This window comes from Delphinus delphis, chromosome 8 (genome assembly GCF_949987515.2).
Source record: "Delphinus delphis chromosome 8, mDelDel1.2, whole genome shotgun sequence".
Lineage (NCBI taxonomy): Eukaryota > Metazoa > Chordata > Mammalia > Artiodactyla > Delphinidae > Delphinus > Delphinus delphis.
The window spans coordinates 94,556,328-94,573,719 of record NC_082690.1 but is presented as its reverse complement, the minus strand read 5'-3'; the positions used below and the strand labels follow the sequence as shown (position 1 = coordinate 94,573,719).

The window sequence follows — 17,392 nt, the reverse complement described above, 5'->3', positions numbered from 1 at the left end:
GATATGAGTTTTTCCAGAATTCCTAATATTTCCTTGAAACTTCAAGTTTTATCATTAGTGACAAATCTTGTCCATTATTTTCCTGGAAGTGACACTTCATTCATTTTTGAGAAAATGTGTGCTGAATACTCAAGTCTGAATAACTAGTTTGTGTGCCAGCTGCTCTTCCAAGTAAAATGGTCCATGACAAAAGTAGCTCATTCAGCTTACAGCTTAAACAATCACACAAGTGTTTTTCCTCGACAACCATCATACTTGGTTTGTAGGAATGCCTTATGCATAATTTCCATTTCATCAAACAATTAAAAAAGATCAAGACTTAATAAAACTAATAGTGCTTACTCCTTCATCAAGGGACATCCTTAAAGGAAATCAGCATTTTTTCTTGTTTTTGTTTTTACTGGAAGTGCAGGTAGTAAAGAAAACAATGATTACCAGTACAGTTTGGTAGCAGTGTCTTGATTCATGCTAAGGCACCGGCAATTTTATTCACCATTACTTTTGTATCACTAGTGCAAATTCAACACAGTGAAAAATGTCACCTAGTCTTAGCATTACCATAAAAGTATCTTTGACCTTGTGGATTCCCAGAAAGAATTTCGGGGACTTCCTCCAGGGATCTACAGACTCTACTTTAAGAACTACCACTTTAAAGAAGCCCTTCAAGGACTTCCCTGGTGGCACAGTGGTTAAGAATCCGCCTGCCAATGCAGGGGACATGGGTTCCATCCTTGGTCCGGGAGGATTCCACATGCTGTGGAGCAACTAAGCCCATGTGCCACAACTACCGAGCCTGCACTCTAGAGCCTGTGAGCCACAACTACTGAGCCTGCACTCTAGAGCCCGTGAGCCACAACTACTGAGCCTGCGTTCTACAGCCCGTGAGCCACAACTACTGAGCCTGCGCTCTAGAGCCCGTGAGCCACAACTACTGAGCCTGTGCTCTAGAGCCCGTGTGCCACAACTACTGAAGCCCGCATGCCTAGAGCCCATGCTCCGCAACAAGAGAAGCCACTGCAACGAGAAGCCCGCGCACCGCAACGAAGAGCAGCCCCCGCTCGCCGCAACTAGAGAAAGCCTGAACGCGGCAACGAAGACCCAATGCAGCCAAAAATATAAATAAATAAATTTAAAAAATAAATTTAAAAAATGAAAATAAGGAACCCCTTCAAAGTCCACGTTCTATGTTTGAAAGCAAAGACATGGATGTTCAGCAAAGGAAAGCATAATGTCCTTATAAGGTATATCCCGTGACTATTGTCAGGTAACACTTCCAGGGAGTATATGTGGAAATCACTCAGCTTCCCTGTCACATGGAAATCATGGTAAAAGCTGGCATTCCAGGTGGGAGGGAGGGAGACACAAGATGGAAGAGATATGGGAACATGTGTATATGTATAACTGATTCACTTTGTTATAAAGCAGAAACTAACACACCATTGTAAAGCAATTATACTCCAATAAAGATGTAAAAAAAAAAAAAGCTGGCATTCCTTGTTATGGATATTAGCATTATATTCTAAGCAGAGGATTTTATTTATTTATTTTATTGAAGTAACACTGGTTTATAACATTATATAAGTTTAATGTGTACAACATTATATGAGTTGGCCAAAAAGTTCGTCCGGGTTCTTCCAAAATTTCTGTTTCTATATACCATACTGCGTGCTCAACACCAAAAATTTAGTTTCCATCCATCTCCATACAGCTGATCTCCTTCATCCATTTTGCCCTCCATTCTGCCCCTTCCCCTCTGGTAACCACCACTCTGTTCTTTGTATCTACGTTTGGTTTGTTCATTTATTTTATTAGTTTTTTATATTCCACATATGAATGAAATCATACGGTATTTGTCCTTCTCCACCTGACTTATTTAACATAATACCCACAAGGTCCATCCATGGTCTCACAAATGGTAAGAGTTCATCGTTTTTTAAATGGCTGAGTAGTATATATATACCATATCTTCTTTATTCATTCATCTGTTGATGGGCACTTAGGTTGTTTCCATATCTTGGCTATTGTGAATAATGCTGTGATGAACACAGGGGTGTACATATTAGTGTTTTCATATTCTTTGTATACATAACCAGAAGTAGGATAGCTGGATCATATGGTAGCTCTACTGTTAATTTTTTGAGGAATCTTCATACTGTTTTCCATAGTGGCTGCACAATTCCCATCAACAGTGTAAGAGGGTTCCCTTTTCTCCATAGCCTTACCAGCACTTGTTATTTCTTGCCTTTTTGATAACAGCCATTCTAGCAGGTATGAGGTGATATCTCATTGTGGTTTTGATTTGCATTCCCCTAATAATTAGTGATGCTGAGCATCTTTTCATGTTGTCCATTTGTATGTCTTCTTTGGAAAAATGTCTCTTCAGCTCCTCTGAGAAGAGGATTTTAAAAAATAAACAGCAATAATAACAGACAAAACTTAGAACAAGAAAACAAATGTTATTAAACTAACACAGGTTAGTTCAAGAGAATAAGTTTCAAAGTAAAATTCCATAATAATGTTAGCAAGCTGTATTTCCTATTTATTTTATGACTTAAGCTTATCTTCATGGCGATAAAGATCAGATGCTAGAATTATACACTTAACAAGAAACACAAGAATGTAAAGGAGGAGGATGAGAGCTTTTCGGCAATGTGACTGAGAAACTAATTAGCACTTCCTTGCCTTGCTTAGGGACTGAGCACTGTGATAACACCAAGTCTGCATTATGTTTCTAAGTGGATATATATTTTTTCTTGGTTATTTTTGGTGGTGAAGGAGAAAAGGAGAAAAAAAGGAAATAATGAACTAGAGGATTAACTTAGACTCTCCAACCAATACTCTATATACAGATCCCTCAGAAGTGAACGTCTATATTAAAATTCAGAGTCATCTCACTGTTCAGTGAATACATTCTATCCTTAAAAGACATTTGAGGAAATGAGTATGAGAAAATATGAATCACAAATGTAAAAGGACCTATTCAGTGGATTTCAAACAGTGTTTTGTAGAGACGTAGGTACCACAGAGATGTCTCTGGGATCACAGCAGGAGAAAGAAGAGGTCAAGCTGGTAGGACTGCCAGTCAGTCGAGATACTCTTTTATTTTCATACATTGGGTTCATACAAGATTTAGTTTGAAAAAAGACTAAAAGGAGTTTAATTACCTATGGTTGAATCTCTTCCTGTGCTATAGGATACTAAACTTGAGATAATAACAACTTTAAACTAGTACCCCCAACACATATATACACATTAGGGAATCCCCCCTTAAAAAAAATCTGAGGCATCACTTTTGACTTTGTTCCAGATGGTATACAAACTAAATTAGCAATAAATGCAAAGTTATGAGCCAGCCAAATTCAAATTAAAAAACTCTAATTTGACAACCTTAATATCCAACAAAAGAGGCTTGCTTGAATAAATTATGCTACACATAGATTATGGAATACTATGTACCTATTAATACAATGTTGTAGAAGAATATTTAATGATACTAAAATATGTTAATGATACAGTAAAATGAAATGTAGTATATAAATAATTGATTTTATAGAAAAATCCTCTACATATATTTGCCTAAAAAAAAAGAAAAAAAAGACTGGAACCAAAATATCAGGTGGAACTATTATCCAAAATTTTAATATTCTTCATATTTATCTGTAGCTTCTAGATTTTCAATAACAGACACATATTACTTCCATTATAAGAAAAGGATTATCATTTTAAAAATACTTTTGAAGAGTTGTCAAAATGTCTCCAAGCATAAGTGGACACTCAACTCAGCAGATCTTTGTGCCTTATGTTTATTCTAAAGCAGTAGTTCTCAACCAAGGTCAATTCTGACCCCTGGCAGATGTCTGGCAATGTCTAGAGCCATTTTTGGCTGTCACGACTGAGTGAGGGGTGCTTATGGCAGCTCGTGGGCAGAAGTCATGGATATTGCTAGACATCCTACAATGCACAGGATAACCCTAAAAACAAAGAATTATCCAGCTTGAAATGTCAGTAATACCGAGGTTGAGAAATCCTGTTCTGAAAGATTAACTAGAATGAATAAGAACTTCTTCCCCACAGGCTGTTTAATCCTCAGCTTCTCTGGTATGACTGTTGACAAGAAGATAAACTAATTCTGACAGAAACACGGCCAGCAGTCTATGCTGGATTGGCCTAATTCGATTCTCTTCACGTTTCCAAGTCAACTTCAGATATAGAGGGTCTCAATGCTTCCCCGGATCACATTCTAAATGCAGCTGTAGAAACCAGAGCATACAGCTATCTCTTTATGTGAAAAAGCCATGTTCCCTTCAGTCAATATTTTATCCCTGAATATTTTAGTAAAATGGTAGTTTATGATAACAAATTACTAGACGCTCTAAATGTGTCATATTTCTCTTTATTCCAATGCCATAAGCAAAACTCCATTTTCTTCAAAGTCTCTTTCAATAAAAACATAATATTATTTGCCAAAGGCAAGATTCCAGGGACTAAACAGAGTGCTGTTTCTTGGATCTTAATTCCATCATCTGGGCAAGCTTAATTTATATACTAGAATCTCTCTGTCTGTCATGGAAATTTTTAAAAACAAAAGAAGCAGCAGAGACAAGCCAAAGCAATGGTAAGTTAGAAGTATGAGAACTGCAACCACAGAATGAATGCAAAGTCAACAAGAAAAGCACGGATTTTTTCACAAATGGCAAAAGAGCCTGAGAAGTGGGAAGAAACATTCTGACCTCACTGGTCAGTCATAAGGCTTAGACCCCACAGCAAATATGTATCAGGAGGCACACAGAGGGCTACGGCCGGAAAAGCCTGGGGAAGGGGAGATTAGGAAAATAAATGATTCATTTCTCTGAAATCCTAGAGTCTGGTTCTAGTTCACTCTAGTTCCAGTTTTTTTCTCATCCTCTGTCTTTATCTATGGATCAAAAGCACATCAAGGGTAATAAGCCCAAAAACTCAGCGTGTGAACCCAGAGGATTTTTTGAACTAGGAATCACCATGCAGCTCTGCAAGGTATCTTACTGTTATTTTATAGTACTCTACATTTATAGTATACAATCTATAAAACCAAACCAACAACAACATTCCAACATACGTGAGGATTTGGTTCCAAAGTGATTCTTGAATAAGTGTAAGGAAGTTCTCCATACCATGCTGTAAGTCTTGGTTGCTGGTAAGTTACATCTAAGAAAGAAAATACAGGGCCTTTGAAATGGTTTGATGCTATTTAAGGTGTACCTATTGAGTGCCAACACCATGCCTTGCAATGTATAAGAAGCTATGAGAAATACAAAGGAAGAGTAAGGACGGGCCCTGACCCAAGGTTCCACCTTCACAGAGGGCGTGGGATTTCAGGAGTAGAATGGTGACAGCTAAAAGGAGGACGGCAAGAGAAGGTACACTGGCAGAAACAGTATGGGTGAAGCTCTGAGGTGAGAATGTGTGTGACTTATTTGTGTCAGTGATGACATAAACAAGAGTGAAGGAGACACAGCGCAGATTAGGGAGGGTCTAAAATGCAGGTTATGGAGTCTGAATCCTTGTAGGTAGGAACTTGTGGCACCAACATCCATACAAGAAACAAGACAAACTGTTCACCCATGTGCCACCCTTGTGTAAGCCCTTTTGATTCCAAATGAAGAAAAAAGTGCTCTGACCAATCACAGCATGTAGCTAATTTTAGTCAGAAGGTTTTGATGTCCAATTTATTTAGAGAGGGAGTTACCCATAGATCTGCTATTTTTCCTACAATTGATTTCAACCACTACAACAATAAAAACAACAATAATAAAAGCAGCTAACATTCACTGAAGGCTTACTATGTAGCAGGCATTCTGTTAAGTACTTATCATGCACTATCTCATTTAATTATCACAACAACCATGTAAGATAGGTATCAATATTATTATTCAATCTATTTTACAGATCAGAAAATCAGAAAATTATTTAACTGTAATTTGTTTAAAATTAACAATTATTTTGAAAGACAGAGCCAGCAATCAAAGCCAAGTCTGTCACCAAAAGCCCTGCTGTAGAAACTGCTGGGAATTAGAAGGCTGCCCTGAAAGAGCTGACTCTCATTCTGACACCTGAGTTACAAAAATGATGCCAGTATACTTTGCCTCTTTCTCCACAGAAAATTTAAATTCACTCAATGTGCCAGAAAGGAAATTCTATGCTAGAGCACAGGCGCTCCCCAGTGACCGCCTCTGGTATAGCAGGTACTGTTGCTTGTGGATGACCACAGAGGAGCCTGTTCCAAGTCAGGTAATCTCAACAAGCTCAGTAGAATACTACAGACGCTGAAGCTAAGGGAGACTGGACTCTTCTAGTGAAACTAAAATGAGAATAAAAAGCTGATAAAAAGGATCACAAAAGAATATATGCCAAATAGAATCAGGAAAAAAAAGCTCTGGAGGTTTCTATGAAGAAAGAGGAAAGCTGGCACCATTTGCAGTAATAAATAGTGAACAAACACAAAAGGAGATAAGCATATCAACCACAGTTCAGTCAAACCAAACGTCCTTTGCTTCCCTGAACGCCCATCTTCTGCCATGTTCTGAGAACCACTTGCTGCTTCTTCTGCCAGGTACACTCTTCCCTGTCCCCTTTGACAGGCTAATTCTCACTCATCCTGAGGCTTCCAGTCAGGTTTTGAATCTCTGTTTAAATCTGGCTGTGGTGCAAAGAAGCAACGGTGCAAAGAAGCAACGGTATTGGAATACATTCCGGAAAGGAAGACCAAACATCAACTGTGATCTCAGAGATCTACTTACCCTCTCTGATGCCAGTCCTCTGTTTCCAGGGAACATCCTGACAAAGTTGTTCAAATACTGAGTCGGCTTCTTTTAAGTCAACAAAGCCAGGATACAAACACACCCTTGATGCAGAAAGAACAGTTATTAACTAAAGAACACAGAAAAAGATGAGTTAGACTCTAATCATTAGCAGAATAAATTAATCTGGATGATGCTTCCTTTCGTGGGGAGATGAAATCATCTTACCACACCTCCAGAGCTTAATATCACCCAGATCACGATGCTCCAGATGTAAAATAAACCTCTTTCAAGTTAAGACAAATAAAAGAGGCAACGAAGGATAAAGAGGTACATGACAGCTTTCATAGCTATGGTTCAAATATTACCCAAGCACTGCTTAGCTGTGAAACCTTGGACAAGTTACTTAACCTCTCTGAACCTTGGTTTTTCTCATCTGTAACACAAAGATGATCTCCACCTTATAGCATCACTGTGAAATGTAGAATAACTAATAAAATGCTTGGCCCTGTGTTACTTTAACAATTGGTAGTCTTCTAAGACTATGCTAATTGTAGGGAAAGCAATCATTTATAACTATCAAAATAAACATATCCAAATGAGGGTTCTTTCTCTCATTGAATATACACTTATTTCAACAGTGCCAAGCCAGCTCAAAATTGTTTTGGCTATCTTTTTTTTTTCTCCTTTAAACAGCTTTATTGAGGTATAATTTACATGCTGTAAAATTCAACAAAGAATAATGTCTTCAAGGTTTATCCATGTTGTAGCACATTATCAGAACATTTCTTTTTACGGTAGAATAAAATATTTCATTATATAGACATACTGCATTTTCTTTATCCATTCACCAACGGATGGACATTTGAGTTGTTTCTACTTTTGCCTACTATGAACGCTGCTATGGACACTCACATGCAAGTCTTTGTGTGGATGTATGTTTTCATTTCTCTTGGGTAAGACACCTAGGAGTGAAGTTGCTGGGTCATATGGTAAATGTATGCTTAACTTTTTAAGAAACCATCAAACTTTTTTCTAAAAGGGTTGTACTATTTTACATTCCCACCAGCAATACAGGAAGGCTCTAATTTTTCCACATCCTCATTTATAATAACACTTATTATTGTCTTTTTGATTATGGAAATTCTAGTGAATATAAAGTGGTATTTCATTATGGTTTTGATTTCTGTGTCCCTAATATACTATTTAATTTTAACAATGCATTTGGCTTTTTTGGATACCTTTCTTAAGAAATGTTCTGAAAGCCCATGGAACACTCTCTTCAACAGCCTTGTTGGTAGTAAATTTTCACTCTTTAAAGGTACATTTAATTTTTTTTAATAAGTAATTTATTAATTAATTTTAACCTGTTGTCCAATTTAAAATGTTTGCATCTGAATTATTACTTTTTTCCAGTTTTTTACTAAGATATAATTGACATACAGCACTGTATAAGTTTACAGTGTACAGCCTAATGATTTGGCTTACACATATTGTGAAATGATTCTGTGAAAGAGCCAAAGCTCACCTGAAGCCATACCAGGTTAACAATGAGATGTGACCAAAATAATGCAACTGGTTTTCTTGTGTGACTATTAAACTTGCTTTAAAAGGGAAGTTCTGAAAAAGGCTATAATAATAGCAGTGCCAGCGGACTAATTATAGAGGCTTCCAAGTCCAACAGCAACTCTTTCTAAGCAATTCATTTAGATAGATAAGTTCTGATTTATTTAAATGTCTCATTATTTTATAGTGACATGCATTTAGGTGATGCTTTCAAAATGTTCTGAAACAATGACTAATGCCTAATATACCCTAAATCATATATGCTTTAATTTTATTGAAATCTACCTTTATATAGCAATATGACATAACTTAATATAATTATATATAATAATGTATGATTAACATAATATGTAATAATATTGGATTGGCCAAAAAGTTCGTTCAGTTTTAAATAAAAATAAAAGACACATTTTCCACTTTCACCAAGAACTTTATTGAACAACGTATTCACTAACCGAACAATCTTTTTGCCAACCCAATACATACAATGTAATCTAACAATAATAATAATAATGTAACACAAACAGCACAGAAGTTGAGGCCAGACCCAACTCTAATATTAAATTACTCTGTAGCCTAGGAAAAAGTACTCAATCTCCCTGGACCTCATTTCCTCACCTGAAAAACTGGAAAAGTAAGCTACTATACCTGAGAGGCTTTGAAAATGTTTTGAAGCTAGTATAAAAGGAGATATTACCACATTAATTACTTTAATCAAGGGAGTAGAATATTTTAAGAGACTATAACTCAGTGATAATTATAGTCCCTTTCTAGTGAGGATTCACTTACCTAGATACGCCTGTGGGTGACAGGCTGATTTCATACACACCCTCTTTACTAAAGAAACAAAGAAAACAAAGACTTGTTAGTGTCAAGCAAAGCAATATACTGCACGTAGCGGAAGGAAGTGTTGTCCTGCAGAGTTCACAAAGTCCTAGCTCACCAAAATCACTTCACGACGAAGGCGCACTACGAGGGAAGTACAGCCCCACCTTCTTCTAACACTTAGGTAAGGGGCAACAGTGTGGTAATCATTAATGGCACTGGGATTGGAATCCTGACAAAATCAGGCCATGGAGGCAAAAACCAAGACAATATAAATTCTAGTGCTATCCCTTTATATTTCACCCATAATTCAGGCTGATGTGGTGCAGGAATCTATCACACAAAGGGGTGGCAAATAGAGTACCCCCTTGGAGACTCTGGAATAGAGATACATTGAACAGAAGCAAGTACAAGGTCCCCAAGAGCTAGCTCCACCTCCTGACAAGTTCCCACAGACGCATCAGCTTCCACAGTAATTACTGCTGGGAATCTTCTGAATACACCACCACGTGTCTAACCCCATGCTTTTCTACATGCTGGCATGCCTCCCCGCCATCTAGCACCCCCAATCCACCACCCCCAGCTTTGGTCCAGTGGAAAATTCTAATTCATCCTTCAAAATCTCAGCTCAGCATCACCTTCTCTAAACCTTTCCTGACCTGTAATCCAGGCAAATACTGTTAGCTATCTCATCCTCTGTCACCACACCACATTACCTACAAGTCTACACTTCCAAGATATCCAGGATTACACCTTATCTGACTACATGTCTATTTCATTTACTAGACTATGGGCTCCTGAAGGGCTGGAATGGGTTTTCTGTTTCCTAGTGCCTGGCACATAATAGATGAGCAGTAAAAAGCTTACTGAACTTAATCAAATGTGCAACAGTACAAAACTGTTACAGATGGGCAGGGTAGTGAGGTCTATAACCCACCATGGTGAGAAAAGTGACCCAGACTGGAGAGGTACCTCTGTCAAGATAACTGTGTCAGGCAGCCCGCTCCCCTCCGGGGAGGCGAGCCCAGCCGAGAGCCGGCTGCCCAGCCCCTGACCAAGATTTTAAACGGGCAAGTTTTGTTCCGGAGACCCCCATGGCTTTAGCTTCGCTGCCAGGAGGAGAGCCGACCTGCGATTTGGGAGTTTGAGGAGCTGGTCTTGAACTTGATGAGTAAACCTTTGCATGTTCTGAACGAATGGATCGCCTGTCTAACAAATTCTACCTCCTAATGCAAACTGTACGGAGACCAGTTGTTTCATATGGAATTAATATATGTGATCAATCGTACCATTTAAAAAAATGCTCTGCATCCCACCGCATCCTAGCAGGGGCCCAGGCCCCTGGTGGGTGGAAATGTAGTCTTCTCTTCCGGATCACTAAATGTGGTCCAGATTCAAGGTTGCACCGGAACATTTTCTTACTCTGTTAGGGGATCTACACTGGAAACATCTCTGAAGCCCTCTCAGCATCCTGTCTGTGGCCTACTACACGGTTGCACTTAACTTTCACAAAAAGGAGTACACAGAATAGCTGCGTAAGGCCAATCCCGAACTTAATGAAGGATGTCAGAGTGGGAGCATTCTGATGTGCCAGTGTCCTCATCCTGCAGTGTGTTCCGTTTTCTCCCCTTTCCGAAAAAAATGGTATTAAAATATTTTGTGAAATAAGAAGCTCCTTTTACATTTTTAATGACCAACATGCACATCTGTTCTAAAGAATACAAAGTCCTATGGTCTTGAAGAAGGAAGCACCCATTTAAAACTGACCCTGAATAAAAACAGACCTGAATGGACGTCAGAATGTTTGTTAGTGGCAGGAGAGTAAAAAAATGGCAATTTATTCAGTTATTTGCCACTTGTTTTGTACTAAGCCTCATGTTCTTCTGGATACCGATCGATAACCACATCGTGAGCCACATGAAGTCCTACTCTTACAGATACCTCATAAATAGCTACAACTTTGTGAATGATAGCCTGTCTCTTAAGCGCAGCGAGGATGGGGCTCCTCGCTACCAGTACTTGATAAACCATGAGGAGAAGTGTCAAACACAAGACATCCTGCTCTTACTGTTTGTAAAGACTGCTCCTGAAAACTACAGTCGCCGTTCTGCCATTAGGAAAACATGGGGCAATGAGAAGTATGTTCGCTCTGAACTTAACGCCAACATTAAAACTCTGTTTGTCTTAGGAACACCTTCTGACCCACTGACAAGAGAAAGACTTCAGAGAAGACTGGTTTGGGAAGATCAGATGTACAATGATATAATTCAGCAAGGCTTTGCTGATTCTTTCTATAATCTTACTCTTAAATTTCTTCTGCAGTTCAGTTGGGCAAATAGCTTTTGTCCACATGCCAAATTCCTTATGACTGCTGATGATGACATATTTATTCACATGCCAAATCTTATTGAATACCTTCAGAGTTTAGAACGAATTGGTGTTCAAGACTTTTGGATTGGTCGTGTTCATCGTGGTGCCCCTCCCGTCAGAGACAAAAGCAGCAAATACTATGTCTCCTATGAAATGTACCAGTGGCCGGCTTACCCTGACTATACCGCAGGAGCCGCCTACGTGATCTCTGGTGATGTAGCCGCCAAAGTCTATGAGGCATCACAGACACTTAACTCTAGTCTTTACATAGACGATGTGTTCATGGGCCTCTGTGCCAATAAAATAGGGATAGTACCACAGTACCATGTGTTTTTCTCTGGGGAAGGTAAAACTCCTTATCATCCCTGCATCTATGAAAAAATGATGACATCTCATGGGCATGTAGAAGACCTTCAGGACCTTTGGAAGGATGCCACAGACCCAAGAGTAAAAATGATTTCAAAAGGTTTCTTTGGTCAATTATACTGCAGAATAATTAAGATAGTCCTCCTTTGCAAACTGACCTGTGAGGATACGTATCCGTGTAGGGCTGCCTTTGCCTAATAGTACTTGAATGTTGTATGTTTTCACTGTCACTGAGCCAGACGTGGATGAAAAAACCTTTAAATGTTTGTCTGTACCATAAGTGAAATGAATATGAAGAACAAAGAAATATTTTGAAAAAAAAAAAAAAAGATAACTGTGTCAGATTCTTCTCACAGAGATAAGTTATAGAGAATAACATAAAGGGACAGTATTTCCATCGCCCTTTTCCACGTGAGTTAGCAGTTCATGACCTTTGAGCTGGGCTCTTAGGTAGATGTGTGAGCCGCTCTGAGCCAAAATGTAGGCAGAGTTATTATCGTAAACATTTAGCACATTTCAAAATGAGCTGCCTATAAAGCTTCCTAGAGTGTGAATATAATATTTCAGTGTGCTATATTTTGGGCCACATTTAGAAACGCTCACTTCAAATGTGAGGGACATTTCTGGCTATTAAAAAAAAAATCTAGAGACTTCCCCAGATCCCCTTACACTTCCTGGCACGGTGGTCAAGAATGCGCCTGCCAATGCAGGGGACACGGGATCAATCCCTGATCCGGGAAGATCCCACATGCCACGGAGCAACTAAGCCCGTGAGCCACAACTACTGAGCTTGCCCTCTAGGGCCCGCGAGCCACAACTACTGAAGCCCACGTGCCTAGAGTCCGTGCTCCGCAACAAGAGAAGCCACCGCAATAAGCCCATGCACCGCAATGAAAAATAGTTTCCTCTCGCCACAACTAAAGCCCGTGCGCAGCATCGAAGACCCAATGAGGCCAAAAAAAAAAATCTAGCATAGTTAACTTCAGATAAACAGAATTAACAAACCCTATGGTCAACGAGGAATGAGTACTGTCATTTTCTTCTCTGACTTGGAAATTCACAATTGTCCATTTTTTTCAACCTGAATGTCCTATCTGTAACAGGTTTCATGGTTTTGTTTCTCCTTTTTACCACCAAATGGAGGCAGTATCACATTTGTGTTTGCAAAACAAAGACTGTTAGAGCTACCATACTGGGTCTTAAGTGATTATACAGTCCAAACCCTTAATACTACAGACAAGGAAACAAAAGTCCAGAGAGATAGCAATAACTTACCTAAGGACTAGGTAAGTTACCATATCTAACTAATGGCAAGGCCACAACTACATACCCTCTTTGAAAGTATGATGACATCTGTGTTCGTTTAAAATTTTTCTAAGATATACAAGTCAATCTGCAAACAGCCAAACAGCTTAACAGTTGTTCACGAGCAATAGCATACACATAATGCTAATTTGCTAAAATAAAAGGATGCTTTCTACTGATAATTTATCTGCATCAGATGGAAACTGAGAAGCAGGAAAAGAGGAATCAAAGCATCTTTCATCATTTTGGAAAAGAGTATTTTAGACACAGATCACTATAAGAGAAATGTTTACTATCATTTAATTGCTCTGGAAGAGTTATGTGGTTTTAAGAAATGAACTGTAAGAGCATCTAAATTTCTAGCAGTTTTCTTAAGCACTGCTAGTAAAATGATACTTACAGGTTTTTCAAAGAGCCACGTTTCAATGACTCAGGAAAAAATCCCTCTCTGTCTTTACCTAGGAGATGTTTTAACTACTATCTGCAGACATATTAGTGAAATAGGGTCTGGATATCTACACCAGAGCCAAGAGTTTAATGTACAGATATCTGGTTGCATTTCCCACGCCATCTGCAAATTCAGAAAGGCTTCTCAAAAGACCAAGTTTAAAGACATCTGAGACAGGAATATCCCAGCCTAAAATTTAGACACATTGGCCATTATCTTTTCCAGATGGAAAAACCAGGGTGAGGGAAAGATCCTGGACTCTCCCTTTCACTGTGGGCAATAGTTACAGGAGGGCAGCAATTTACTTACTCGATCACTTGTGGCTCTGGGGCTCTGCGTACCACCTGCAAGGAAAAAGCCAGGTCTGATTTCTGAATGATTCCTAATCCTCAGGGAGGCTTACTTGCAGGATTACTGTATCCTCTCATTTCTAGGCAAAATAAATCAGGTTTAAACCTCTCCCTTTTTTATCCTAAGCTCTCACTATCCCACCAGAAACTCTTGTTTCTATTCTTCTTAGAACTACGTCACAGTTACTAGTGGGCAGTAAAAGATGACAAAATTAGAATTAATACATTTTCCTAGCAGTCAGCAGCTCTGGAAAAACCATCTTTCCAAGGGATTTTTTAAAATAGAAGATATACTAGGAAATAAGGGGTTTTAATATTACTTATATAATTATTACTACAGCAAGATGCCTGATTTTTAGCTCTTTTTCCCCATGTTATTAAAAAGTAACTCTTCACCCTTTCTTACATCCTTCCCAGTGGGAGAAAAAGCTAAAAAGATCAGGCATTGTAGTAGCTGAAATTTCAATCCAATTCCAGAGATATGTGCTATACTAGCAATTTTTAGGACCATTAGAACTTAGATAACTAATGCAAGCTCTAGTCATGGTATAACCTCTAACCTCTAGTCATGGTACACGTCCTTGCCAAAAAAAATGGGAACTATATATGCCTACAAATTGGGGGAAGACTACAAAGAATCCTCAGACATACTAAAAAACTGATACTCCATATTTCATTATTATTATAATACTTTCAACTCTCTTTTTATTAGTGAGTTTATTCTGTCACTATTTATTTGAGTGTCTACTATGTGACTGTTGCTTTTATAAATAAATCTTTGTTACTGTTGAAGAAGAAACAAGAATTTACCTCCTGGGGTTCTTTGAACACAAACTGTCTGTCAGACAGACGATGCTCCTTGTTCATCCAGGTTTGGCCAGGTCTCTGTTGGAGATGGTTCTCAGCAGTGGGAGCTGAAGCAAGAGAGAGAAGAGACTCAAACCTTAACATCAATTGAAATGGGAGTCCACTATAAACCAAAAGGATATATATAAAATAGGATGATACTTGTCCAGACAGACACACACACACACACACACACACACACACGAGATCCCCACAGGTTCTTGCCTGGCTGAGCAATGGCCTGGCTCTTAGCAGGGCCAGCCCAGGCTCCCTGCACTCGGGCTCGCCGTCTTTTGTCCTCCATGTTGATCAAGAAGGTTTCTGCTCTCAGCTTTCAGAATATTTCATTCCTGATTCAAACTACACAATGGTATCTGTTTAAAGAAAAAAAAAAAAAAGATGTTTTAGTTGGGGTTGTGAGAGCTTGGACTATCAAGGGGTAATTATAATCCTTTCAAGCAGACGAGATGGTTCAATAGCAATCAGAGCTTCTACATGAAATCAACTTCTGACATCACAACATCTCAGTCAAGGAGCCTACTAAGTCACTTGGGGATGCTGCTTTTAATGTTTATCTTTTGCAATGTTTATCTTTTAATGTTTATGTTATCACAGTACTTTCACTTCATTCGCAAGAAAGTAGATGTTAAGAAATTCTAAAACCAGGACCTATCAAAAACCACATTACTCTTATTAGTCCCCCAAGAGCAGAACACAGAGAAACTGTAATACTCCACCTATGAACATTCAGAAATAGGCTAAGACACAGTTTCCCAGGGCATTGCCATATTCCATTATCACAGGCTGCATCAAACTTCCACGGAAGCTTGTTAAAAGCACCTATGGCCTGTCTCAGGATGTGATGTAGGATGGATACAGGTGTTTGTCTTTATAACAAGCATTGTAGGAGATGATGATAAACAGGTATGTAAGGCCCACAAAGTTAAGCGGCTCACCCAGTGTCACTCAGGAAATCAACAGTAGGTAGACTAACATTCAAATTTTATTACGTTCCAGTCTTCAGCTAAGTAAAAAATCCACCTCGTCATGGCCAGTAATACTAATTTGACATTTTTGCCAATAAAAGTCTAGCCCACAGCAAATACAGGAGCATGCACTGCTACAAAAAAACAAAAATGGGAAGGGGGGGGAGTATTCCAACCCTATAATCCATTTCCATCTCAAGTTCTCAAAGGTAACAGGCTCATTTGATAGCTTATTTAGCCTACAGATTCCCAGCTCCACCTCCAGACCTTCTGATTCAGTAGAATAAAGCTGGTCCCGGGAATCTGTATGTTTAACAAATTCCCCCAACAAATGATAAGTCTGTAAGTCTTCTTATTTAATAGGTGGGGAGAGGACAGAGGCTGCCATCTGCCCAAAAAGTTAATGGCAGAACCAAATACCAGCTCTCCAGTCTCACATGATTTGCAGAGTAAGCCCTCATGTGACATTTTCTCTCAAGTGAGGCCTTAAAACCTTAACACAACAATTAGCTACCGTTCTTGCTATGTTCACAGGGGAGCGGTTACTATTATATGCACAGTACGACTGTTGAAAATACAGATTCCAGAACCCCATCCCAGACCTACTGAATTTGCAGTCCCAGACACTGTTAACTAACCCCACCTTCCATGCTGAGATTCTTTACTCGAATTAAGTGTGAGAACCCTGCTGCAGTGCAAACAGCAAGGGTTCTGGCGCCAGCCAGATCTGACACTTCCCAGCTGCATGGCCTGAGGCAAACGACTTAACATTTCTGAGCCTGTTTCTTCCTCTGTAAACAGAAGAACCAATACTTTTCTCACGGTCCAAGTGCGGGTTAAGCGATCCTCGAAGGTAACAGAGCCTAGTCCTGTCGATAAGGGTTAGCAACTTTCTCTATTTTAGACCCTTCTTTCCTGGGAGGCCCTGAACGAGGTCCCGGAGGTCGCTCGGGAAGGGACCTCAGGGCGGTCCCCACACTCGCAGCCCCGGGCACCCAGCGATAGGCCTGGAGCCCTCACCTGCCGGCGGAGACGGGCGCAGAGGTTCAAAGCCGCTCGTCCTAAAGTAAACTCCGCTGCCCCCGGCCTGCTCCGCCGCCCGCGGTCCGGCAAACCTTGAGCGCCGGGTACCGACTCCGGCAACTCTCAACCACAGGCCGCGGCGTCAGGCACTTCCTCTGACGTCACGTGCCGCGGCCGCCGCTTCCGGCGCCACCTCTTGGAATCCGGGCAGCTCTGCGTTCCCCGCGCCTGGAGGGCCGACTCGCTGAAGGTGCAGATGGTAGGGCCGGAGTTCGAGGGGAGCACAGAGATTGAGCGTGCGGTGGAGCCCCGTGCGGGGCCGGGATATGGCGAAGGTGGGAATGAAGACGTATTAACTAGGCCGAAGTCCCTCTGGACATTCCCCGCACACCCCTAACTAGAGACGTCCAAGAGCCCACTTCTTTGGTCTGTGCGGAAAGAGCGACTGAGACCCAGCGGGCCTGGCAGAAGGGCGAAGGCGTTGGGGGAACCTGGTCCTGATGTACTGAGCAAAAGGATTTGACTTTTATC

At 40.0% G+C, this 17,392-nt stretch overlaps 2 protein-coding genes across 3 annotated transcripts in view; one reads left to right on the top strand and one right to left on the bottom strand.

Annotated features, from left to right (window-relative positions):
- The window catches only part of ALKBH3 (alkB homolog 3, alpha-ketoglutarate dependent dioxygenase), a 70,962-nt gene extending 53,968 nt beyond the window's left edge, over window positions 1–16,994 (bottom strand). For both annotated transcript variants that reach the window (XM_060018747.1, XM_060018746.1), the window contains exons 1-7: window positions 16,859–16,994; window positions 15,078–15,226; window positions 14,817–14,920; window positions 13,966–14,000; window positions 9,132–9,179; window positions 6,777–6,880; window positions 5,096–5,184 (exon numbers count right to left, since the gene is read on the bottom strand). In XM_060018747.1, coding sequence (XP_059874730.1) covers window positions 5,096–5,184; window positions 6,777–6,880; window positions 9,132–9,179; window positions 13,966–14,000; window positions 14,817–14,920; window positions 15,078–15,156 — 459 coding nt within the window. In that variant the 5' untranslated portion in view covers window positions 15,157–15,226; window positions 16,859–16,994. The remainder of the gene's footprint in view (window positions 1–5,095; window positions 5,185–6,776; window positions 6,881–9,131; window positions 9,180–13,965; window positions 14,001–14,816; window positions 14,921–15,077; window positions 15,227–16,858) is intronic.
- Window positions 9,225–12,201, top strand: LOC132429184 (lactosylceramide 1,3-N-acetyl-beta-D-glucosaminyltransferase-like). Its single transcript, XM_060017386.1, has one exon. It carries the CDS (start codon window positions 10,956–10,958, stop codon window positions 12,099–12,101), a length of 1,146 nt encoding a protein of 381 aa, XP_059873369.1. The 5' UTR covers window positions 9,225–10,955; the 3' UTR covers window positions 12,102–12,201.
- Window positions 16,995–17,392: the final 398 nt, after the last annotated feature.

What these genes read in the sequence shown, in the direction of transcription:
- LOC132429184 (XM_060017386.1), top strand. Translation starts at nt 10,956, where the DNA reads ATGGACGTCAGAATGTTTGTTAGTGGCAGGAGAGTAAAAAAATGGCAA.